The sequence below is a fragment of the Eumetopias jubatus genome, unplaced genomic scaffold (genome assembly GCF_037043125.1).
Source record: "Eumetopias jubatus isolate StellerSeaLion01/CBP00866 unplaced genomic scaffold, mEumJub1_p1.0 scaffold_1, whole genome shotgun sequence".
Classification (NCBI taxonomy): Eukaryota; Metazoa; Chordata; class Mammalia; order Carnivora; family Otariidae; genus Eumetopias; species Eumetopias jubatus.
Genome location: NW_028274807.1, coordinates 201,093,950 through 201,121,410, shown reverse-complemented (window position 1 = coordinate 201,121,410; position 27,461 = coordinate 201,093,950). Strand labels below are relative to the sequence as shown.

At 39.5% G+C, this 27,461-nt stretch overlaps 1 protein-coding gene and 1 pseudogene across 3 annotated transcripts in view; both read right to left on the bottom strand.

Annotated features, from left to right (window-relative positions):
- Nucleotides 1-27,461, bottom strand: part of SMARCC1 (SWI/SNF related BAF chromatin remodeling complex subunit C1) — a 174,715-nt gene that overhangs the window by 121,973 nt on the left and 25,281 nt on the right. For all 3 annotated transcript variants that reach the window (XM_028095898.2, XM_028095899.2, XM_028095900.2), the window contains exons 3-6: nt 19,799-19,884; nt 10,486-10,567; nt 9,134-9,226; nt 6,038-6,107 (exon numbers count right to left, since the gene is read on the bottom strand). In XM_028095898.2, the coding sequence (XP_027951699.1) occupies nt 6,038-6,107; nt 9,134-9,226; nt 10,486-10,567; nt 19,799-19,884 (331 nt within the window). The remainder of the gene's footprint in view (nt 1-6,037; nt 6,108-9,133; nt 9,227-10,485; nt 10,568-19,798; nt 19,885-27,461) is intronic.
- On the bottom strand, nt 1,598-3,317 carry LOC114202609 (elongation factor 1-alpha 1-like; annotated as a pseudogene).

The following is a 27,461-nucleotide window of genomic DNA, read 5'->3' as shown; positions in this document are numbered from 1 at the left end:
CTCAACATAATAAAGGCCATATCTGATAGGCCCACAGCTAGAATAAAAACTCTTGATAGAGTGGGATAGAGGAAACATACTTCAACATAATAAAGGCCATATATGACAAGCCCACAGCTAACATCATACTCAATGGTGAAAAGCTGAAAGTTATTCCTCTAAGATCAGAAACAAGACAAGGATACCCACTGTCACCATTTTTATCCAACACAGTACTGGCAGTCCTAGCCACAGCAATTAGGCAAGAAAAGGAAATAAAAGGCATCCAAATTGGAAAGGAAGAAGTGAAACGATCACCATCTGCAGAATTCATGCTACTGTATTTAGAAAATCCTAGACTGCACTGAAAAACTTAGAATAAATGAATTCAGTAAAGTTGCAGAATACGAAATTGATATACAGAAATTAAAATAATGGTTTAAAAGAGACTCAGTGCACTATAAAAGAACAAAAGAACATTAAATAACTAAATAAAATTAGGAAAATGATGTATGAACAATAATAAGAGTATCAACAAAGTGACAGAAACTATAAAAAAGAATCAAACAAAAATTCTGGAATTATAGAATAACTGAATTGAAAACTCCACTAGAGGGCTCAACATCAGATTTGACCCATCAGAAGAAAGAATCTGAGAACTCAAAGACTAGACATTTGAAATTCTCAAGTCAGATAACAAAAAGAATGAAGATGATAAAGCCTGAGGGACATATCCACTCATCTAAAAAAATGTTGTAGAGTAAGATTTATCTTCCTCTTCTAATGAGTATCTTGATTTTTAAAAATTCTCATTCCTTAGAGAAATACATACTTTCTACTAAAACCAGTAATTCAATCCATGGTTTTTTTGTTGTTGATGTTTTAAGATTTTATTTATTTATTTGACACAGAGAGACTGATAGAAAGCACAAGCTGGGGGAGCAACAGGCAGAGGCAGAGGGAGATGCAGGCTCCCCGCTGAGCAAGGAGCCCGATGCAGGACTCAATCCCAGGACCCCAGGATCATGACCTGAGCTGAAGGCAGATGCTTCACTGACTGAGCCACCCAGGCGCCCCCTTTTTTTTTTAAGATTTTACTTATTTGACAGAGATCAAGAGTGCACAAGAGAGGGGAGCAGTAGAGGGAGAGGGAGAAGCAGGCTCTCCACCGAGAAGGGAGCCCGATGCGGGGCTCGATCCCAGGACCCTGGGATCATGGCCTGAGTTGAAGGCAGATGCTTAACGGACTGAGCCACCCAGGTGCCCCCCGCAACCCATGTTTTTAAATCAATTCCTTTATCCCTTCCAGGTTTCAACTCTATTATGTGCTTCAGTTTACTTTTGCTCTGCCCAGAAATAAACTGCAAAGCCAAATCTTGAAAAGACAAAAGCCTGGCCACCTGCTGGATGGCATCCTCCACTTTCCTTTTTTTTTTTTTCCCCTCATTAAACTTTTGTTTTAATGGGTCTCAAAATTCTGTGATGGATTTTTGGTCAAGTTGTTTCCATTAAAAAGTACTGATTTTAAAAACTAATAACTTAAAACTGACACACACACACACACACACATACACACACACAAAATGGTCCACAAAACATTCTCCTTTCCTTCTGAAGGTCTTACGATGCACTGTTATCATTAACCAGTCTTTTACTATTAAACTTAAATGGCCAATTAACACACAGTTCTGAGACAGTTCTTCCACCACTGATTAAGACTGGGGTGGCATGTATTGGGGATAATATTCATTTAGCCTTCTGAGCTTTCTGGGCAGACTTGGTGACCTTGCCAGCTCCAGCTGCCTTCTTGTCCACTGCTTTGATGACACCCTCAGCAACCGTCTGTCTGTCTCATGTCACGAACAGCAAAACAGCCCAGAGAAGGAGAGTCAGAGAGGCTCTCAACACACACACAGGCTTGCCAGGAACCATATCAAAAATGGCAGCATCACCAGATTTCAAGGACTTGGGACCATCTTCCAGCTTTTTTCCAGAACGACGATCTATCTTCTTCAGCTCAGCAAACTTGCAAGCAATGTGAGCTGTGACAATCCAGCACAGGTGCATATCCAGCACTGATTTGGCCTGGATGGTTCAGGATAATCACCTGAGCCGTGAGGCCAGCTGCTTCCATGGGTGGGTCATTTTTGCTGTCACCAGCCACACTGCGACAACAAACATCTTTGACAGATATATATTTTTTTTTTTAAAGATTTTATTTATTCATGAGAGACAGAGAAAGAGAGAGAGAGAAGCAGAGGGAGAAGCAGGCTCCCCGCTGAGCAGGGAGCCCGATGCGGGGCTCGATCCCAGGACCCCGGGACCACGACCCGAGCCAAAGGCAGACGCTCAACCATCTGAGCCACCCAGGCGCCCCCAGATATGTTCTTGACATTGAAGCCCACATTGTCCCCAGGAAGAGCCTCATTCAAAGCTTCATGGTGCATTTCAACAGACTTTACTTCAGTGGTAACACTGACTGGAGCAAAGGTGACCACCATGCCAGGTTTAAGAACACCAGTCTCGACTCGGCCCACAGGCACAGTACCAATACCACCAATTCTGTAGACGTCCTGGAGAGGCAGACGCAAGGGCGGCATAATGCAATCCAGAGCTTCAAACAGTGTGGTTCCATTGGCATTCCCATCTTTATGGGTGACTTTCCATCCCTTGAACCAAGGCATGTTAGCACTTGGCTCCAGCATGTTGTCACCATTCCAACCAGAAACTGGCACAAACACTACTGTGTTGGGGTTGTAGCCCATTTTCTTAATGCAGGTGCTGACTTCCTTAACGATTTCCTCCTATCTCTTCTGGCCATAGGGTGGTTCAGTGGAATCCATCTTGTTAACACCAACAATTAGTTGTTTTACACCCAGTGTGTAAGCCAGAAGGGCATGTTCACGGGTCTGCCCATTCTTGGAGATATCGGCTTCAAATTCACCAACACCAGCAGCAACAATCAGGACAGCACAGTCAGCCTGAGATGTGCCTATAATCATGTTTTTGATAAAGTCTCTGTGTCCTGGGGCATCAATGATGGTCACGTAATACTTGCTGGTCTCGAATTTCCACAGGGAGATATCAATGGTGATACCACGTTCATGTTCAGCTTTCAGATTATCCAAGACCCAGGCATACCTGAAGGAGCCCTTTCCCATCTCAGCAGCCTCCTTCTCAAATTTTTCGATAGTTCTTTTGTCGATCCCACCACATTTGTAGATCAGATGACCAGTAGTGGTAGACTTGCCCGAATCTACGTGTCCACTGACAACGATGCTGATGTGAGTCTTTTTCTTTCCCATTTTGGTTTAGGTTGAGCAGTGGTTTTCACAACACCTGTGTTCTGGCAGCAAACCGTTGCGAAAAAGCCATCCTCCACTTTCTTTTCCCTGTCATACAATCTGAGAATTTGTGATCTTCCACCAACTCTACAACTTACCCTCACTGGCAAGTTACCAAAACTTCATTCTCAAAGGTTACCAATTATTTCCTTATTGACAAATCCAAATGCCTTGTCTCAGTCCTCACTTTTATTTCTTTGTAGAACAGTTCCATTGCCAACCTCCTGCATTTTAAAATGCTCTCCTTATTTTCCCATGACTTTTAAGATATGGACCATCCTTGGCTTGCCATCTAATTTCCTTTGCTCTCCTGATAAATGTATTTATCTCATCCAAGGACACAATTTTCCCTCACTCAGCAAGTTAACTCAAAGCATTCCAAAGGGTCTTGCTCTGACCAGTCTCCTTATATCATATGTCCCAGAAATCAGCTCCCAGGCAAATTTTCCTAATACAGCCACAGTTGCAAATTTCTCTCCACTAAAATCATATTATCTACCCTCACCCTCATCCACCTAATAAAACAAAACTCTACACTAGAGCTTTGTCATCTCACCTACCTACTCTTCTCTCCCACTGTGCTAAGATATATAGCCAAACTTTGCCAATTCCTTTTCCTCAAAGTTCATAATTTATTACCTCTATGCTTTTGCCCCTTCTAGCATAACATACCCCAAATCTTACCAACAGATTAAGGCCCATTAAATATCACCTTTTATTTTAAATTTTGACTAATCCTCATTAAAGGTATATTGCATTTTCAAGGGTTTTACAATACGGTTTCTAATGTGTTTGTGGCTGGTACTGTTATCATCTGCACACTTACCTGAAACAAGTACTTTTAAGAAGCCCAGCACAAGGCTTTGCTGAGAGTCAACATTTACCTGACAGTTATTCTAAGGTAAATTGTACAGTGTGCCAAATCATGTCTTATATTTCAAAAATAACCTTCAATATATTAAAAATTAAATTTAAATGCTATCCCCTAACAATTGCTCTAACTACTAATACCAAGCGAGCATCATCAGTATGCAGTAAACTAGGTTGTATTAAACAAAGGAGAAAAATAAAACTAGCACCACAAAGGAATCATTAAGCAGCCAGATGTAACAATTACAGTTCAGATCTTTTGTAAAAGGCAATTTTTCTCAAAAAGCTCACATGGTAAAAGTTTTATATCAGCCTTATTAGAGAAAGAGCCAGCAACAGAATCAGTATTCTAACATCACAGCTATCCACCACCCCCATCTAGTGGGCACCAGTTGCTATTACCTAACAGGAAAAAGGCTGAGAAACAACCAGGTAAACACAGGATGAGATTTCTCACTTTATAAAAGCGTAATAATCACAGAGCTGAGATTTTTGACTGTAACAAATAAAATCAAACTTTTAGCTACCAAACTGATGATGAAAAGACCTAAATGTAACAGCTAAAACTGTAAAACTTCATGACTCTGGATAAGGCAATGGTTTCTTTAGATCTGACAGCATGCATAAGCCATCAAGCAACCTATCAACTGTTTTCGATATCTGTAGGATCTGTAACAATGTCCCTCTTCCACTCTTGACATTATTTGTTCTTTCTTTTTCTCTTGCTTACTTGCAGCACGATTTGAATAGCCTTACTGATCTTTTCTGAGAACGATTTCTGACACTGCTAAGCACCTGGCTCCTGTATATTTTCCACATCATTAATTTTCGCTCTTAATTACTTCATTCTTTCCTCAGGTTTAATTTGCTATTATTTTTCCAATCTCTTGAGAAAGATGTGTGCATCATTGATTTTTCAGTCCTTCTTCTTTCCTAACATACACATTTAAAGATAGAAATTTCCCTCTGGGCGTAGCTTCAGCTGTCTCCAACAAAATTTAACATTCTTGTACTTTATCATTCATTTCATAATTATTCAGTTCCAAGGATTTCCTATTTCCATTGTAATTTCTTCTTTGACCCATGAATTACCTGGCAATATATTTCTTAATTTTCAAACATACATGGATTGTCTGGTAATCTTGTTGTTATTGACTTCTAGCATAATTGCACTGGTCAGAAAAAATATTCAGTATGGGGTAATTAGCAACTCAAATCTGATATAATTTAGCTTCTTATACAGATGACCTAAAGTCATGTCACCTAAAGGGATATGTTATGTTAACCAGAAGACTTGATCCCTTATAGAAGACCTATTTCTCAAATTAATCTGGTTAATTTATTAATTCATATTTTCTTTCTCAAAAAATCAGTTTCCATTGCCCTATCAAACTCTCGCCACGGACAAAATCAACCTGCAGGATAGAAGAGCTAAAGTTCAGAATCTGAACCACTTTAAATTCACCAAACTAAAATATTGCTGAGGGACCCCATTCAGACGGCCAGTAAGCCCATCTTCCCCAGAGATGTTCTTTCATTTTGCAATGTCTCTTAATTTTCAGAACACAAGGGACACAGCAAACATTAATAAAGCTAATACATAAGGCACACCTAAACACCCAGATAACAAAGAAAGAAATATAAGTCAAACGATCAAAAAGTTGGACATCAAAGAATTAATTTACTTAGACCAATTCAGCAAATAGAAAACTACATTTAAATAATCTGTGCAAGTTATTTAATACTTGAAAGTCTCTTTTTCAAAAAGCTAGTAATACTGTTTAAATCTCTGATAAATCTTAAAATCTAGTGAAGTAGGAGTTCATAACCAAAAATTAACTTACCATCCTCTTGTGAGGAAGGATATGGATAAATGTGGTGGGAAGCTTTTGACTTCTCATCAGTGAAAGTCCCCTGGAAAGCAAATGAACAATATAAGGGTAAAGCACATGGCAAACAGACTATGCAATGCCAGTTGGAAACTGCCAGAGAATCATAAAGGCATTACTTTATGTATTATGTACTATCTACCCATCTCTCTCTCTCTATATATATATATATTTATCAAGACTATAGAGTATTTTTATTTTTAGTAAAGAAAAAGTATTAACAAGGAAAAATAAAAACATAAATTATCTATAGACAGTTTATATTGTTGTATAGAAAAATAATGCAAGTACCTCTTAGCTAATTCTCTATGTATCTCTCTAAGAAACCTTGTCTGTAATATGAGTATTTCTAATTCTAAAAGTTACTCCAAAGTAATCAGAAATTATCACAATTATCTGAAGTGAGTCAATGCAGGTTTATGACCATGAGCCATAACTTATGGTTACATGCATACAGGATGGACATTTTACTTGGCTCTAGCATGTATGTATGCCACTGTTGTTTAAAGTCAATGTTAGGGGGTGCCTGGGCGGCTCAGTCATTAAGCGTTTTCCTTCGACTCAGGTCATGATCCCAGGGTCCTGGGATCAAGCCCCGCATCGGACTCCCTGCTCCACGGGAAGCCTGCTTCTCCCTCTCCCACTCCCCCTGCTTGTGTTCCCTCTCTCGCTGTCCCTCTCTCTGTCAAATAAATAAATCTTTAAAAATAAGTAAATAAAGTCAATGTTAGAATACTGGATGACATAAACATTAAGGTTAAGGTCTAGCTAGGTCACAACTAGACTACTGCATACAATCTGGAATATGACTTGGAAGCCTTTTTTTTTTTTTTAAAGATTTTATTGGGGTGTCTGGGTGGCTCAGTCGTTAAGCATCTGCCTTCGGCTCAGTTCATGATCCCAGGGTCCTGGGATCAAGCCCCGCATCAGGCTCCCTGCTCTGCGGGAAGCCTGCTTCTCCCTCTCCCACTCCCCCGGGAGTGGGAGCTACCACTCCCTTGTGTTCCCTCGCTGGCTGTCTCTATCTCTCTCAAATAAATAAAATCTTAAAAAAAAAAAAATCTTCATTTGAGACAGGGAGAGCACACAAGGGGGGCAGGGAGAGGGACAAGTGGACTCTGTGCTGAGCGTGGAGCTGGACACGGGGCTCAATCCCAGGCCCCCAAGATCATGACCCAAGCCAAAATCGAGTCAGACGCTTAACAACTGAGCCACACAGGCACCCCTATTAATGCATGTTAAATGCCTGAACAAAGGCCTAATCATCAGTATTCAATAGTATCACTAGCTTACTGTCTCTTCCCTACGAGTCTATGAAACCAGGAAGATCCTTATGTCCCTCTAGAGGTTAACCCCAGAACACAATTGCTAAGCCAGACTCTTAAGAAAAATGAGAACTAAATGTTCAGTATCAACTGTAGGAAAATATATAAGCTTCTTCCAGGATTAACGTGGTAGCAATAAGAGTAGGTAATTTCAGCTTGAAGGTAATACCCAGCAGGTTAATTTGTTCCGTTTCTGCCTTCTAAGATTCTACATGTAATTACACTACACTTGACAGCCACTCCAATAAGCAGTCCAGAAGAGAAAAGAAGGTTAAGTGACTGGTTCAAAGTCAAAATGCTGGTGGGACAAGGAAATGGACTTGGGACTGCCTGATCCAAAAGCACAATTATATTATCTTTCGCTTTGGTAGGGACGCTGTATGTAAGAAAAGGACTATACTAAATCTCCAAATGTAAACAGTATTAGAAATCCTTATTTTAGGAACTTGGAAGATATTTTACTAATTACTGAAACATGATACAACTGGCAATCTCTCTTGCAGAAGGAAAAAAGATATTTCAAAAGGATTCTCAACTTAATTCTAAGGATTAGTAAAACTTTGTCACTCAAATGATGTGGTTTCAGAAAATTATCTTCTACCGGGGTCTCCTCAGCTAGTTTACCATGATACAGGGTTGCTTATAGTTCAGCCACATGTAGCCACAAACCTACATGCAGTAAATACCCAAGGTCCCAGCCTAAAACAGGGTTAGAGGAGGGAGGGAAAGACGTCTGAAGAGAACACTGGCACCTGTGAATCAAGACAATGTAAGCTTATGGGGAAAACAGAATTTCCCAGTCCACATATATAAATACAATAGGTATCACTGTGGTGGCGGGGGTGAGGAAAGATAGGTTTACTTGAAACAATATTTGATCTCCTCTTACTAACAACTATGCCATCAACTTCTACTTTGATTTTGTGATTACAGTGATACAGACCACATGGTCTCCTTAAATTACATAAGCCCAGGGGCACCTGGGTGGCTCAGTCCATTAGGCATCCAACTCTTGATTTCGGGTAAGGTCATGATCTCAGGGTCTTATCGGGCTCTGCACTCAGCAGGGAGTCTGCCTGAGATTCTCTGTCCCTCTCCCTCTGCCCCTGCAGCCTACACTAACTCATGCACTTGTTCTCTTTCTCTCTCTTTAATAAATAAGTCTAGGGGAGCCTGAGTGGCTCAGTCGGTTAAGCATCTGCCTTCAGCTCAGGTCATGATCTCAGGGTCCTGGAATCAAGTCCCATATCAGGCTCCTTGCTCAGCGGGGAGTCTGCTAGTCCCTCCCCCATAGTCATGCTCACTCCCTCCTCTCTCTCAAATAAATCTAATAAATAAAATCTTTAAAAAAATTTTTTTAATAAAATTAAATAAATCTTTAAAAAAGAAATAAATTGCATAACCATATTTCACAGTAAGACTACAGTTACTCCATACCAATGACTATTAAATGCTAATTTTGGATACATATGTGCATCAAACCACCATACTGTACACCTTAAACTTACACAATGTTAGGTGTCAATTGTATCTCAACAATGCTAAGGGGGAAAATGCTTCTAGGAAAAGAACTGGAGGTGAATGGAGAGAAAAAACTTTGTACTGTAAGGACCCAAAGAGAGAGAACTTTCATTTAACGCAGATATATACAGAAACTAAAAGATACTATGATTGAGATTTATAAACTTACTATTACACAATTTTCTGAATTGATCATGTTTATTACCTGATGTCGTTTGATAATATCTTTTAATTTGTTAGCCAACTTCAGATCAATGTCTGGAATGAGGTAGATGTTGGGTCTGGTCAGACAGTTGCTCTGAGGAAGAAAAAACAGATTTTGAAATTCTCTTGGTTTTGAAATGATGTCACATTATTAATGAATTACCCTAATGGCCAAAGTTAACATTCAAAGCCATACTGGTTAAAATGGGAAGATGTTTTTTAGTATAGACTATAGAAGTCTCATCTCAATATAAAGCCTAGGTGTTCAGCAGGCCACTTAATGCCATCCCCAGATCGCTTCTCTGCAGCTAAGTACACCTGGACAAAAAATGTTCAGAATCACAACCTAAAGAAATTCATCATATTTTTCATTAAGGTACCACCACATTGACATATTGATACTTCTATAGCCAATCTTACCTGAATTGACCTTAACAGTCCAAATCTAATGTAATATTTCCACCTACACCTTTTATTGGCAAGGGGGGGGCCCCCGAAGTGGATCCCAGGGGAATGTCCATTCTGGTTCATTATGTAAGTTACTTACAGCTCTTTTTCCCATTTGTAAACTTACAAATAGCAATGATTAAAACACGCATATTAACTCCTAAAATCAGTGAACCAACAACAAAAAATTGTTTCTCTAGCTAGCAGTTCATGAGACAAGTTTCAGGCATCAAGTTAATGATAATACCTAGTTGAATCTTTGCCAGCTGCACCCCCCAGGAAGGCTAATTCAGTAATCATTAAAAATTACCAATCAATAAAAATACTAGGAAAGAAAAGAAGAATACTAAGTGTTCTCTCTTCCAGGTTATATCTAGTTGGGGAAATAAGATCTGTATTTGTGGTACAACCCTGAAACAAATCCAAAAAAAAAAACGAGACTATATAAATGAGTGACATAGATTGAGAGTGTTTATATTAAATATGAAAGAGATTCAAATAACAGATTAGGCGAAATAAAGAAAAAAAATATCAGGGCATCTGGGTGGCCCAGTCAGTTAAGCATCTGACTCTTAATTTCAGCTCAGTCATGATCTTAGGGTCATGAGATCGAGCCCTGTTAGATTCTCTCCCTCTCCCTCTGTCCCTTCCCCCACCCTCTCTCTCTCTAAAAAAAAGAAAGAAAATATCATAGATTATTTCACGAGAAGTTTAGGATCAATATTTTATAAATGACAAGTTTTAGTTATACTTTATAGCTCTAATCCCCCAAAACCCATAAAAATATAGAATAGATTTCAGAAAATTTTTCTTCCTTTGATCTTTTTGCAGTCCAATAAAGCCAATCTTAAAACTGAAAATATATTAAAGGGAAAATTTTTTTAGTAATTTAACTTTCTGAGTTACCTGCACCAATGTTTTTTCAATGTTCATAAACATTTCAACATTCCGATCCATTCGGGATGGATTCTGTAGATCAAATCTACGCCTAAAGAGAAGAAAATCATTACTTAATTTGTCTTCTACCTTAAACAAAAGTGAAAACTTAGTCTTAGCACTCAACACAAATGAATTCCAAAGATGTGGAAATTAAAACAGTGCTCTACAAAGCATGAAGGTATTTTCTCAGTATAAGAAAGCAGTTTCAAAATCTTCGTAAAACATTAAACATTATGACATTAAGATCCACTCCAGTCAAAATGAAGTACCAATTCCATGAGGTATCCTGTTTTTCTTAAGTCTAAAATACTTTACATCATATAAAAAAGGAGTCCACAGATCCAAAGGCAGTAAACTATTATACTACTCTTCCAGTATAAGGAAAGTTTATCTACTTTCTATATGCTTACAAGTCATTTGCTCAAATTCAGTGTCTGTGTTCTCTTTGAGCCTACTATAGTCCTAAATCTGGTAAATTTGTCTATTTACCTTTTCTCTCTCCCCATGTCTTTTTATTTAAGTACACAAGCCTAACATTCTAATGTTGTCTGCCTATTCGCACCCACTTCCATATGACTAAATCTTAACAAATTTGAATGCTTCTTTCTCCATATCTTTTATTCAACACTTACTTTGATTTTGTTCCATTTTAATTCCAGGGAAAGTATAGCTCAGTGATTGAGAGTGTGGGCTGTGGAGTCAAACTGTTCTGGGTTCTAATCCTGACCCCATTTTTATTTATGCAGTCTGGAGTGATTTACTAAATCCAAGGATCAATTTCTTCATGAGTACAATGGCCCATTACAGGTTTTTGTGAAGCTCAAATGAAATATATATGTTAAGGGCTTAACACCGTGTTTATGCTTAGTCTGTAAGTGATCAATAAATGTTAACTATGGTCATGTTTATTTGTTTTCTGGTGTTTTTTTTTTTTAAGATTTTATTTATTTATTTGACAGAGAGAGACACAGCGAGAGAGGGAACACAAGCAGGGGGAGTGTGAGAGGGAGAAGCAGGCTTCCGGCAGAGCAGGGAGCGTGATGCGGGGCCTGATCCCAGGACCCTGGGATCATCACCTGAGCCAAAGGCAGACGCTTAACAACTGAGCCACCCAGGCGCCCCTGTTTTCTGGGTTTTTAAAAAAGATTTATTCACTTTGAGAGAAAGAGCAAGGAGAGGGGCAGAGGGAGAGGGAAAGAAATAACCCTCAAACAGATTCCCCACTGAGCACAGAGCTCGATGCAGGGCTCAAGCCCAGGACCCTGAGATCATGACCTGAGCCGAAATCAAGAGTCAGCCACTTCACCAACTGAGCCATGCCCCTATGGTTATGTTTTTAAATCATTACTACCAAGTGCTAGCTAGGATTAGGCAGTTGGAATCCAGAGCTTATGCTCTACCTCTCAGGTTGTCCTGTTTTAACCTGGAGATGCTCCCCACACCTCCAACCGCTCTTCCAAACTCTGCAGCCTTTCCTGTATGTCACTACCTACTCTGTGGGCTTGATCCTATCGCCTCCAGGGTCTGCCATAAGCCACTTCCCCTATGAAGCTATTCTTGTCTTCCGCCACGCTCCTAATACAGCCTGTGCACACTGCTGTTAAAGCCCCACAACAGAATCATCTTGTTGGTAAGACATCTCATTACACGCCTTGGGGGCAAAAAACAGGTTTTTTTGAAAACTATCCTATATAGCCCTAATTGGCTAACAGAATGTGTGGCTTTAGGGACATCTGGGTGGCTCAGCCAGTTAAACGTCCAACTCTTATATTTCAGCTCATGTCATGAGCTCAAGGTCGTGAGATTGAGCCCTGTGTCAGGCTCTGTGCTGGGCATGGAGCCTGTTTAAGATTCTTCTCTCTCTCTCCCTCTCCCTCTGCCCCTCCTCATATCTCTCTAAAAAAAAAAGAAAGAAAGAAAAAAGAATGTGTGGCTTTAAAAAGCAAACCACTCAGGAAATTAATATTATGACTGAGATCCAATTCGGAAATTAAGGAGTGTCCACTAAAGGACAGAAATAGGTAATCTGGAAAGGAACTAGTTACAGCTTCAAAAATGGCATTTACATGTAAGAGGGACCTTTGTCCTAAGAGACCGTATCTTGATTTAACCTTGGTACCCAGAACTTATCCTTAAATTCCATTTTTTGGGTTGTTTAGTATCTTCCTTTCCTAACTTCTTCTGAGGAAGGGGTAGGTCAGAAATTCCAAACAATTTCCATTAACTGGCACAACAACAGAATAACACGTGACTGACTGAGACAACCCTATTAGAGCAGACAGGTTTCCACTGGTTCTTTCAGCACAATACAGGGAGAGCCATGTGAGTGTCTCCCCTTTCTAAAAGAAGGAGCGCCTGGGTGTCTCAGTCCTTAAGCATCTGCCTTCGGCTCAGGTCATGATCCCAGAGTCCTGGGATCAAACACCGCATCGGGCTCCCTGCTCAGCAGGAGGTCTGCTTCTCCCTCTCCCACTCCCCCTGCTTGTGTTCCCTCTCTCGCTGTGTCTCTGTCAAATAAAAAAAATCTTAGGAAAAAAAAGGGGGGAGGAGTCACTCTTTCACAGGCTTCTGGTAACAAAAGAACTATATCCAGAAATGTCTCACTTCAGAATTGCTTACATAAGCCTTTACTCATATTATTCACAGAGAAACCGCTTCCTTGGTAAATGATTCAGATGAGGCTGAAGGGAATTATCACTCGCAGAAATCTGAGAAATAGTTTGAAAGTAGTCATTAAACAAATTAAAACAGGGTTGCCTGGATTTACCTGCAAATGAAGATGAAAAGCTAAATGAATCCGGTAACAGAAAAAGAAAATTAAGAATTTATTCCGCCTTTCTGATTATTGATGAGTTAAATTTCTCAGTATTCCAGCTAATAAATGAAGTAGGAATGACAGAGTAACAGTCTTTTACAAAGAATTACCTAAAAAATAATAAACACCTCAATCTATATCTTAGAATTACCTACTTTCTTTTTTTAAGATTTTATTTATTTGAGAGAGAGAATGAGAGACAGAGAGCACGAGAAGGAACAGGGTCAGAGGGAGAAGCAGACTCCGTGCTGAGCAGGGAGCCCGATGTGGGACTCGATCCCAGGACTCCAGGATCATGACCTGAGCCAAAGGCAGTCGCTTAACCAACTGAGCCACCCAGGTGCCCTAGAATTACCTACTTTCTAATTTTTTTCAAAATTTGAACACTACACCTTGGTAAAGTTGTAATGATAGCATGATTCTAGGCACTGAACATCAACATCACTCTATTACAAGCAGAAACAACCAGACATTGTACGACTCCAGAGGGAAGAACACAACACTGTCTATTAAGTACTGTTGACCAAAAAAAAAAAAAAAAAAAAACCAAAGCTGAATCAGACTAAGCCTCTAGATCTAACTCCCACTTTACTAGAAATTTAGAAGACTATGCTAAACAATATCCTAAGGAACATATTAGCAAAATCTAGAACACAGAATATTCTACAAGACAACTCGCTTTTGTAAAAAATAATTTGCGAGGATAAGAGGGGGAAGAGAGCACAAGGAGGAAAACTATTAATTTCTTTTTTTTTTAAGTGGGAGGGCCAGAGAGATAATTTTTTTTTAAAGATTTTATTTATTTATTTGAGAGAGAGAGAATGAGAGATAGAGAGCACGAGAGGGAAGAGGGTCAGAGGGAGAAGGAGACTCCCTGCTGAGCAGGGAGCCCGATGTGGGACTCGATCCCGGGACTCCAGGATCATGACCTGAGCCGAAGGCAGTCGCTCAACCAACTGAGCCACCCAGGCGCCCCAGAGACTCTTAAGCAGGCTCCATGATCTCATAACCCTGAGATCATGACCTGAGTTGAAATCAAGAGCTGGAATCTTAACCTATTAACCCACCCAGGTGCCCCAATTTCCTAAAAGAGACTTAAGACATATCAACCAAATGCCACGTATGAATCTTCTTTAAAAATACAAATGTAGGGCGCCTGGGTGGCTCAGTCGTTAAGTGTCTGCCTTCGGCTCAGGTCGTAATCCCAGAGTCCTGGGATCGAGCCCCGCATCGGGCTCCCTGCTTGGTGGGAAGCCTGCTTCTCCCTCTCCCATTCCCCCTGCTTGTGTTCCCTCTCTCACTGTATCTCTCTCTGTCAAATAAATAAATAAAATCTTGAAAAAAAAAAAAACGGAACATTTAAAAAAAAATACAAATGTAAAAAATATTAATATAAAAACCATCCATGAAATAATCAGGGAAGCTTGAACACTAAGTGGGTATTTAGTAACAATGAAAAATTATTGATAATTCTCTTAGTTGTGATAATGGCACTATTATAATGCTTTTTAAAAAAATCCTATGCTGGGGAGCCTAGCTGGCTCATTCGGTTAGGCGCCTAACTCTGGATCTCAGCTGAGGTCTTGATCTCAGGGTCATGAGTTCAAGCCCCATGTTGGGCTCCACAATGGGCGTGCAGTCTGCATATGAAAAATCAATCAATCAATCAATCAATCAATCAATAAAAAGCTTTTCGGTGGCGCCTGGCTGGCTCAGTCGGTAGAGCATGCAACTCTTGACCTCAGGGTAGTGAGTTCAAGCCCCATCTTGGGCACAGAGATTACCTAAAAAAAAAATCTCATGAGGCACCTGGATGGCTCAGTTAGTTAAGCATCCAACTTGATATCAGCTCAGATCATGATCTCAGGGTTGTGAGATGGAGCCTTGCATCCCTTAGGATTCTCTCTCTGCCTCTCCCCATCCCCCCCAAAAAATCCTATGCTTTTAAAAAAGTTTAGAAACAAACAGATGAAATTATATAAAGTTGAAGGTGCATGAAGGTAAATGGCAATTCATATTATTCTCTCTGCTTTTATATTTTCCATAATAAACTAAAATGGTTTGCCAAACAATGATTTAATACTACAACAGACTAAAGCTTTTTCCTGATTCAGCAACATGCTATGTAAGCAAAAAAGAGTATTTAAAATATATGCCTATTATGAAAAACTGAAACGGGGCACCTGGGTGGCTCTGTTAAGCGTTGGACTCTTGATTTCAGCTGAGGTGGTGATCTCAGGGTCATGAGATCAAGGGTGGTCAGGCTCTGCTTGAGGTTCTCTCTCTCCCTCTCCTTTTGCCCCTCCCCCCCACTCATGCTCTAAATTTTTAAAAAGCTTTAAAAAGAAAAACTGAAATAAAACTCAGGTAAATATAGTATAACCTCAAGTTGAAAAATTTAATCTGACTTATTTTGAAATTACCATGAGTATTTAAATAAGTTTTACTTTATACAATATAGAAAAATGGCTCAAACCTATACACAAGAGAAATCAAATTAAAACTAAAATTATAAAGCCTTTTTGAATCTTAACGTAGCCCTATAGAAGAGACAACAAATGAACATGTAACTCTCTGGCTTTTAAAACCTTTGCTCATTTAAAATGTAGATATGAGCTCTTCATTGAGGGCTTACTAATTAATGAGTCTTCTGCTTTGTTTCCCTCTGGCAATCCCCCTGGCAATGTCTCAGGGCAGCCTTTCAATCTAAGGCAACACTGTCTGTCAAAAGGGCCTTCATTAGCTTTACTGCCCCAAGTTTGTGCCTCTTGTGAGTACTGTTAGGGATGTTCTCTTCTCATCTTCAGCTATGTACAGAAAATATAGTCTGAATAAAAATAATCAACAAAGGATCCTGGAGAATGAGTTTAATTCCTTGGTAAGTAGCTTCAGAAGCAAACTTGGAAAAGGCTAGACAAAACGCATTGAGCTAAGAGTAAGACCAAAAGCAGACAAGAGTATAGCAGAACAGTTGTGTGGGAAGTGATGGAAGTCGGCCTCAAGAGTAAGGGGCTTTGTCTAATAATGGCAAGCTACAAAAGCATGGAGACCATCAACAGAAGGATGGTCCTGTATACCACAATCCCAAAGGGGGGCAAATAGCCTACAGATAAACAGCTTGAAATAGGCAGGCATATATGCAGGGAGGGAGGTCTACTACATAGAAGTAGACAACAAATTATATCCTGCTTAGGTATGTGACTTCGGGGATAAGTAAAGTGGTCTGGATCCTTGCTATATTATTTTTAAAAAATTTAAAAGCTAGATGGCTGTTTTAAAATATGCTATAAAAGTGGATAATTCTTCACAAGTTAAAAGATCTAAACCATGTTTGTGCGAGAACGACAAACTCACTGACCAGCATTTCTCAAAGTAAGGCCTGATGACCATTTAGAGTGCTTTTTAAAAATGCAGATTTTCAGTTTTCACACCACACTTAGTAGTTAACAATGTATGTCCACGAAGCCCAGTAATCTACATTTTTAAAAAGTATTCCAAGTGGGGGCAACTGGGTGGCTCTGTCAGTTAAGGGCCTGCCTTCAACTCAGGTCATGATCCCAGGGTCCTGGGATCAAGAGCCCCGCATTGGGCTCCCTGCTTGGTGGGAAGCCTGCTTCTTCCTCTCCCTCTGCCATTCCCCCTGCTTGTGCTCACTGGCTCTCTCTGTCAGATAAATAAATAAAATCTCAAAAAAAAAAAAAAGTATTCCAAGTGATTCCTAAAGTTTGAAAGGCACTGACCAAGGCTTATTGTGGTAATATCTAAAAAACAAAAATCAAGGGCGCCTGGCTGGCTCAGTTGGTTAAGCGACTGCCTTTGGCTCAGGTCATGATCCTGGAGTCCCAGGATCAAGTCCCACATCGGGGTCCATGCTCGGCGGAAAGTCTGCTTCTCCCTCTGACCTTCTTCCCTCTCGTGCTCTCTCTCTCATTCTCTCTCTCAAATAAATAAATAAAATCTTTAAAAAAACAAAACAAAAGAAAACAAAAATCAAAAGGAGACTCTGAAGGCAGGGGATAAAAGTTGAACCACCAAGTCTGAAGGTAGAAAGAAAAGTAGGTCTGAGCTTATCTGCAAGAAATAAATGTCAGCAGCAAATCGTGTCAAAGAGAAAAATAAAAGGCCACTTCTCACGTTAAGACAAATCCCAAACTTTATGTTAACTAAGCCTAGTTCATCACTGCCAAACAAAACTAATAAAACACAATATTTTCGATCAACAAAATCTTTAAAAGGCATGAAATATGATTACATTACACAGTAATTTGTGTAGAACTGTAAGAATAAATAAAATTCTAATCACTCTGCAAGAGGACCCTGACATTTACTGAGTTGAATTTGGTTGTATTTAGTCTCTCCTCCTTCAGGAAATGTTTTTAGATTTCCATAGGATGTCAAAATCCCCCTGGTTTGGTATCCCTCAGTTATATACAACTATACATGAAATTAGCCCAAAATTTTATCCTTTAATGAAAACCTACAAATAAGGTTTTCTGACTATTTAGAGACATCCAGAAAGATCATATTCAAACACTCTGGAATCTTAATCTGTATTGTCTGTTGAATGTTCCCACTGAACCTCAAAAATGATACTCCAGTTTGACATCACTGAAAGCTAAAAGAAAGCAGGAAGTAAGAAAGAACCAAAAAGAAGAGAAAAAGAGAATGTTTGGCCACTTAGAAGGAAACGAGCAAACTTTGGAGCTAGACCGTGAGGTTAACTGGAGAACACAAACGAGGTTCAGAGGGGTATGTTGGGCGTGGAGAAAGAAAGAACCAAACAGAAACAAGAGAAAAAGAGAATGTTTGGCCATTTAGAAGGAAATGAGCAAACTTTGGAGCTAGACTGTGAGGTTAACTGGAGAACACAAACGAGGTTCAGAGGGGTATGTTGTGCGTGGGGCAAGTGGGAGGCACTGTCAAGACGACAGGCCACTATTCAGACATCTGAATGGGTGGGTGATCACTAAAATATGCATGGTCAGAGTGTAAGTGATCCACTTGCTGCAAGTGTGTATGTCTCAGGAGGGGAAGTGTGCACTGCAACTAAGTGTCTAATGACACCAAAAAGGGGATGATTCTGGTACAGTGTGAGTAAAAGACTTGGAAAAATTCTTATTCCTCACTCTTAAAGTCTCCCACTTTAATCTTTACTTCTTTCTTGGCCTCCCTTTTAATTTAAAAACATCTTCTTTTACATATCCTTCTAAACCCTTTCACCTAAAAATATTCCATTGTACTGGCACACAAAGCAATTTCCAGAACAGGTCACTAAGGAGAAGTCATCTCACTTTGAGATTGTCCTCTTGAGTCAGGTCAGGATTTAGGACACAAACTGAACAAGAAACTAAGAAGAGAGTTCCATGTGGGAATCTAGAGCTAACAGTAGGGTACGAATCATATCTGAGAGTAGTCAGACAGGCTATCAATCCTAGCTCAGGGAATACCCTGTAAGAGTCACATCACCACAGCCAGAAGCAGAGTGCAAAACAGCAAGTCACCTCTGGTGACAACACACTTGTGCTCATTGCATCAATTAACCAATATCTATTAAACACCCACCCATACATTAAAAGTTCAGCAAATACACAAAGTCTGTATCACTTGCTATTCACTGTAAATAAATCATTTACTCATAAACTTGTCCTATGTATCAATGTGAGTACTTCTTTGCATTTCCCAGCCATATTTTGAAGTACCCAAATTACTAAGTATTCTCCTAGAAAGATGCTAAGACTGAACTGCACATAGACAACACAACTAAAACCTCGAAATGACTTCAATTCCCTCCAGCACCCCTTCAACCCCTGCCTGTGAGGTGACTCCCCGCTATCCTTGAACTCTGGAACCGTCACCATGAAACACTCACTCGTCTCAGCAGCTGACCTTCCCACACAGAGATGGCAGAAACCCCAGAGTTCAAGAGGGAAAGCACCAAGAGAGACAGGGTGAGAAAAGGGAAAGAGAGGAGTGAAGGGAAAATGCAACACTGCAAGAACAACAGCAGTGATTCTACTCCTAGCTGCACCACTGCCCAAGTAATGGTCTGTGCTCCTGAGCTGGATTCCTCTCGTCTGTGTCCTCAGAACAACACACTAGACAGCTCTCGTTCTGAAGGCCTGGCTCAAAGAATAATTAAGCTGCTATATTTCAGCACAACATTAAGTTCAAAATACACATTTATATATTTCACAGTGAGCCTACCTTCTAACTTGCTAACAATACACACTCACCCATTATCTAGGTACAACCATATATGAGAAATAACTTGCCTAATAAATGCAGTAATTGTTCGATATTTTTCCTGGATGTAGGTACAAAGTAAACTAGAAAACCAGACAAAACTTTCACTTGGCACATTAACTATGTGCTTTTAGAATTCTCTAACACCATACAAAGAAGGAAGAGGATTTAACATTAAATAACTTAAATATCACATCAAAACACACAAACACAAAAACTTACCATCCCTGTTCATTTTTATACTTGTAAGCAGCCCCAAGAATGTGACACAAGGTGCCTCCAGCTTTGAAATCCATGAAACATTTTGCCTAAAAATGATACAAGTTACACATGAGAAAAATAAAAGTTCTGACAAAATTAGTCATGTCTCAATTCAAAGTTTTATAAACTCAAAAGTTATCAACTGCTAGCTTAACCTTAAATACTTCCTGGAACCAAATAAGGTATAAGGAAATTTTTCCAAAAGTGAATTAAAAATTTTTTTAACTCAATTAATGTACTACTCTTTTTAGTAAACAGTCTCTTAAAAACAAGATTTACAAAAGATAAATCAAAATGTTTCAGCAGGAAATACTAATGGACAGAAAATACTGATCTACTACAAACTCCGCTGATAAATTTAAAATGTGATTTTTAAAATATTTAAAATTCAAGTAAAACACAATTTCCAACAATATGATTTTCCTGCAGAGTAAGAAATATTAGTATACATTAGACTTTTTCCCAATTGAGATCCGACTTTAAATTATGCAAAAATCGTAACTGAACTTTTGGGATATTTTAATGACCATGAAACAGTGTAAATATATGTAAAATTATAGCTAAAATCTGTACAACAATTTGAAAAGAGATGTGCATGCACTTTATGGCTTATAAAAGTCATGCTCAAATAAACGCTAAATGACTTACACATTATGGAAGTAAAAGTTTCATATAAACTGATCATCAAATACGCTAATAAGATGGAAGTATTAGAAATACAGCATTTTTTTCCTTGAAAATGATTCTTACAAAATAATATAATGAAAAGAACTGCATGATGTCAAAGGCAAAAAACAGAACAGTGGTTGCTAAGGGTTGGGGAGAGAGTGGAGAGTTAAGGTTTAATGAGTACAGAGTTACAATTTGGGAAAATGCTAAAGTTCTGGAGATGGATGGCAGTAACAGTTGGTCTACAATGTGAATATACTAATGGCACTGAACTACACACCTAAAGATTAAAATATTTTACTACAATGAAAAATAACATTTTTAAAAATAAAAAAAATAAGAAAATCATTAAGATGAGCTCTTCCAAAATAAGCTAACAAGTGAGCCTTCCAAGTCATTCTGGTTATCCTGTTGCTTTTTAAATACATAGAATTGTGGGGCGCCTGGGTGGCTCAGTCGTTAAGCGTCTGCCTTCGGCTCAGGTCATGATCCCAGGGTCCTGGGATCAAGCCCCGCATCGGGCTCCCTGCTCCGCGGGAAGCCTGCTTCTCCCTCTCCCACTCCCCCTGCTTGTGTTCCCTCTCTCACTGTGTCTCTCTCTGTCAAATAAATAAATGAAATCTTTAAAAAAAAAAAATTAAATACATAGGATTGGGTTCCTTAATTTTTTTTTTTAAGATTTTATTTATTTATTTGACAGAGACACAGCGAGAGAGGGAACACAAGCAGGGGGGGAGCCCAATGCGGGGCTCAATCCCAGGACCCTGGGATCATGACCTGAGCCGAAGGCAGACGCTTAACGACTGAGCCACCCAGGCACCCCAAGTTCCTAATTTCTTGCCCAACACTATTCCCGGTATACCCCAAATGTTGCATTACATATTCCTAAACAAATATATCCAGGTGCAGGCGCCTGGGTGGCTCAGTTGGTTAAGCGACTGCCTTCGGCTCAGGTCATGATCCTGGAGTCCCGGGATCGAGTCCCACATCGGGCTCCCTGCTCAGCAGGGAGTCTGCTTCTCCCTCTGACCCTACCCCTTCTTGGGCTCTCCCTCTCTCACTCTCTCTCTCTCACTCTCTCTCTCTAATAAATAAATAAAATCTTTAAAAAAAAATACATCCAGGTGCAATTCTTACCATTGACAACATGTTATTTATCTGAGAAAATGCACAAGTTATTACAATTTTCTAGTGTTGGCATCTTAAATTAGAATAATGTGCTGGTAGGTACCTACAAGAGTAGAATGAAACAGTTCTACTAAGCCTTCCCTGAACCCGCAGAGACTGGGCTAAAATGCTCTCTCCAACCACATATGCATATCACTACTGCGCACATGCAAACCACTCACAGCCTAATACTGAAATGACTGGTTTATACATTTATCTGTAATATGAACTCCTTGAGGACAGGAACAGTGTCCTATTCAAATCTTTAACATCAATATTCAACAGAGTGCCTGACAATGTAGGTAATCCGTAAAACTTTTCTCAGTAGTTCAAGTATACTAAAACAGTTTAAAAGCTCATAGCCGTAAAAAAAAAAAAAAAATAGCCATGCTACATATTGATCAGACCAGAACAATAAAACACGTAATTTAAGATTAAAGTCAATTTCTGGACAGGTAGTAAATCTGACAAATTAAAATATCAGATATATGTTTAAGACAGACACAGTAACTTCTATCAACCACTACAGGAACAAGTGATAAGTGAAGAAGTAGAAACTGAGACTTCCTATTTTCCAGAAGTAGCATCTGAATAAAGGGAAAGAAAGAGGGAAACTCAGAAACCTGTCCAGGGCACTAGTTCCAGCAATGAAATGCAAAAAGGGAAACATAAATCCATAAAGATGTGACAGGAAAAAAACAAAAAGGGACACACACCAGACATCAAGGATTCTTAGAGCCTGCATGGGAATGGATTTGGGACTCTGGTCCTAATGATAAGCTCATTATCAAAATCACCCGGATAAAAAAGTAGTAGATCAGAGTCAGGGGACGGCAAGTTGGAAGCAGAGACAAGAGACTTTGCAAGGACACCCACGGGGCCCTGACTGTATCACCTCACCCAACCCTCATCCCAACCACCCCCAACCCGGAAGAGGCCCTGCCCTAACTGACACTGGATATAATTTGAATACAAGAGCTCATGTGCTTAGACATTCTCTGAAGGAGCAGCGTCGATTGTTCCTTGTAAATTCCTCTTGATTAGTATTGAAAAACTTAAAAAATAAAAGGGCAAGAGGATTCCAAAACTTGAGCTTTCCAGAGCCAGCAAGATGCTGCTTCGTCTGAATTATCTCAGTAGCTACAGACCCCATCAGAGACTGGGGATCAAGGACAGCTCTAACCGGCTGCTTCTATTCCCAGCTGTGTGACTAGACTGCTTTTGATAAGCTGTTCTAGCTTTGGTTAACTATTTGGAAAATTAATCTAATCTTACCCTGGATGTACGTAAGTGGTCTCATCCTACCTATTTATAGCCCAACTAAAATTCTGCTGAGCTGATGAAACCTAGAAAAAGATAAACCTAACTGCAATACTTAAAAGTGCTTAAAATTTGTACCATAGTGTCCTTATTTATTTCTTTGGCTTTTTTTTTTAAGATTTTACTTATTTATTTGACAGAGAGACACAGCCAGAGACGGAACACAAGCAGGGGGAGTGGGAGAGGGAGAAGCACGCTTCCCACCGAGCAGGGAGTCCGACGCGGGGCTCGATCCCAGGACCCCGGGATCATGACCTGAGCCAAAGGCAGAGGCTTAACGACTGAGCCACCCAGGCACCCCTCTTTGGCTTATTTATTAAAGGCAATTTGTCTTAACTGGAAAAAAGGAGGATATATACTTGTGTACGTAGAACATACACATCTATAATGCCGTGTTCTGGTCTATTAATCAATATGATGGTGCAAGAAAGTAAACATGAAAAAGTGAATAAAGGTACAGAAACGGAGAATGTCCAGGACACCAAGAAAGTTCAGAGAAAATCACAATGTCATCTTCACACCTTGAAAAGTTGTGGGAAAAAAGACACATCACTTAGACTCCAGAACCCTTTTACCTCACAAAATAAGACAATCAAATATTCCATATATTTCTCTGTGTACTTTAACTGCTTTTGGAGTTCAGACAGTGCATTCTAGAAAATTTTCCCAATGTTATTAATAAGAAAAACTAACAGTCTTATAATTAGCACCTCTAATCATAGCTAGTAACTGCTGTAGTACTCTTATTCTTAGGGAGAACAAAAAGTATTATCATTGCTACCAATTACTGAGAATTTAAATTTACCATGAGGCACTGTATATACATCACGGACAACTTGCTATTTATCTGAAAAAATGCACAAGTCGTGGCAATTTTGTAGTGTTGGCATCTTAGCTGAGAATAATGTACCTCATTTACTCAACAATCCTACAAAGTTGACTCTTTTCATGCCATTTTACAGATGAAAAAGTGTTAATGGCTCCAGCAATATGACAGGCTGAATAACCAAAAAACCCTACCACTTCAAATGTATGTTGAACAAAAGAGAACAGACGTTATTTTAAATGGACAGCCGGATTTCTAGGAAGAAAGCAAATCCCTAGGTACAAAAATCAAAGAAGAAAAAAAATCAAACTAAAAGTCAAAGTGGCAATCTTCTGAGGTAAAAAAAAAAAAAAATAACCACGCTAGGGTGACTTGGGGTGGGGATAATGAGACTCAACAGGCGAGTAATGACAATGTTGATAAGATAAAGGCTAGGGCTTCACTGTCGGTGCAGGACAGGATGAACACTACAGACCTAAGCAAGGGAAGACGTCAGAACTAAGGCTATCACCCACCACACACGCAGGGAGAGCCAGGGCCATCAACAGGCCGCACCAGTAGGGAAAGGATGAGCTAGAAAAAAATACCTGCCAGCAAAGACGATAACAAGCTTCCATCTCAAGATAATTTGAGTTTGGAACTTAACTAACCACTCGGTCAGGAACCCCATGACAAATTCACGTAAGAATCTGGTCCTAAATTTAGCAGGTCCTCTGGAGTGCCTTAAAGAGCAAATTCTCAGCCCAGGCCAATAGGATTCCCAGGTAAAATTCCACTGAAGGAAGTGCTGACATTCCAAAATTCAAATACACAGAAATCTTAATTATGTTTTGTTTCCTTAAGTCAACAGAAAAAACAAACAGAAGAATCCTAACATTTCAGATAAAAGAAAAAATTACGATAGGACTTGTACAATTAGAATATATAAAATGGGGCACGTAGGTGGCTCAGTCATTAAGTGTCTGCCTTCGGCTCAGGTCATGATCCCGGGGTCCTGGGATCGAGCCCCACGTCGGGCTCCCTGCTCCGCAGAGAGCCTGCTTCTCCCTCTCCCTCACCGGCCATTCTGCCTACTTGTGCTATCTCTCTGTCAAATTAATAAATAAAATTTTAAAAATAAATAAATAAAGACACTAAAGAGAAAGATTTGAAAAATATATACATGTAACTCCTAGCACATGTACCATTCAATAAAAGCACAACTATCAGGTTATATAGCAGATTAGACAACTACACGTAGAAAAGTTTAAAACTTATTTGTGAAGGATTAGAAATTGTGAAGGAGGGGCGCCTGGGTGGCTCAGTCATTAGGCATCTGCCTTCAGCTCAGGTCATGATCCCGGGGTCCTGGGATCCAGCCCCACATCGGGCTCCCTGCTCCGCAAGAAGCCTGCTTCTCCCTCTCCCACTCCCCCTGCTTGTGTTCCCTCTCTCGCTGTGTCTCTCTCTGTCAAATAAATAAATAAAATCTTTAAGAAAAAAAAGAAAGAAATTGTGAAGGATTTAAATCCCTAGCTTCAAGAAACGTATCAGTTCTTTTTTTATTTTTTTAAGATTTATTTATTTGAGACAGAGAGAGAGAGAGCTAGAGCAGGGGGAGGGGCAGAGGGATAGGGAGAGAGAAAATCCTCACGCCAACTCCCTACTGAGCATCGAGCCCAGTGTAGGGGCTCAATCGCAGGATGCTGAGATCACGACCTGAGCCGAAATCAAGAGTCAGACACTTAACTGACTGAGCCACCCAGACCCCCAAGAAACATATAAGTTCTGAGGAATATATTAAAAATACATAATAGAAGCTACGCCTAGACACACTATTGTACAACTGCATAACAGCAAAGACAGAGATCTTAAAAGCAACCCAAAGGAAAGTGAGTACCTAAAAAAACCAAACAGCCGGACTGATGGATTTCTCAACACCAATAATCTGAACAAGTTACAAAAAATATTAAAATATGTTCTTAATATAACAAATTTCAAAATTTATAATAAGAAAAAAAATCATTCCAATCACCTTTTGAAATAATGCAAGGGTCAAAACAGAAGTCAAAACAGAAATTAGAAAATACTTTAGAACTACATACATCAAAACGTATGAGCCACAGCTGGAGATGCACATTAAAAAAAAAAAAAAGGAATGCTGACCCCTACCTCATGTAATACACAAAGATCAATTCCAGATGGATTATAGTTATAAAGGTGAAACATAAAACAATAAAGCTTCTATGAAAAACACAACAGAATATATTGATGACTTTGGACTAGGCAAAGGGCATAAAAATATTAAGCATAAAAAAAACTTACAGATTATTCTATGTCAGCGATTGGCAAACTGTGGCCCACGGGCCAAATCAAGCCTGCTGTTAATGTAAGTAAAGTTTTATTGGAAAAAAAAATCCATGCTCATTGTCTGAAGCTACGTTCACACAACAGCAAAGATGAGAAGCTGCAGCAGAGACTACGTATTTACTCTCTGACCTTTTACAGACGTTACAGATAAAACCATTTACCACTTGGCCTTTTACGGAAAAAGTTAACTGATCCTTGTGCTATATTATGATTAAGAATCTCTGTTCATCAAAAGACATCATCATGAGAATAAAAAGATAAGCTACAAGAGGATATTTGCCATAAATACGTCTGACACAGGACCCATAACCAAAACATGTAAGAAAAACTCCTTTAAAAAGAAGAAAGAAACGTTCCCACTCTTGATGGGAATGCAAACTGGTACAGCCACTGTAAAAAACAGTATGGAGATTGCTCAAAAAGTTAGAACTACCGTATGGTCCAGTAATTCCATTTCACTCATATGTGGAATTTAAGAAATAAAACAAAGGGAAAAAAGAGACAAGCCAAGAAACAGACTCTTAATATAGAGAACAAACTGATGGTGACTAGAGTGGAGGTAGGTAGGGAGGATGTGTGAAATAGGTGATGGGATTAAGGAATACATTTATCATGAGCACTGAGTAATGTACAGAATTGTTGAATCACTGTATTGTGCACTGGAAACTAATGTAACACTGTATGTTATGGAATTAACTTTTTTTTAAATGAGAAAGATAAATGACTGGATTAAAAAAAATGGGCAAAAGATTGGAACTTCACTTCAACAAAGAGAATATAGCCAAATAGTCAATAAATACAAAAGGGTGCTCAACTTCACCAGTCATCAGCAACTAAAGAAAAGGCAAATCCACAAATCCACCCAAAAACTAAAATAAGAGGGCACCTGGGTGGCTCAATCAGTTAGCGTCCGACTCATGATTTCGGCTCAGGTCATCATCTCATGGATCATGAGATCAAGCCTCACGCCGGGTTCCACTAAGCAGGGAGTCTGCTTAAGGTTCTCTCTCTCCCCCTCTGCCCCTCCCCCCCACTCAGGCTCTATCTCTAAAACAAATAAATCTTTTGATAAAAAAAAACTAAAATGAATGAATCTTAAAAAAAAAAAAAAAACTAAAATAAGAAAATGTCCGGGGCGCCTGGGTGGCTCAGTCATTAAGTGTCTGCCTTCGGCTCAGGTCATGATCCCAGGGTCCTGGGATCGAGCCCCGCATCGGGCTCCTGCTTAGCAGGAAGCCTGCTTCTCCCTCTCCCAGTCCCCCTGCTTTGTTCCCTCTCTCGCTGTGTCTCTCT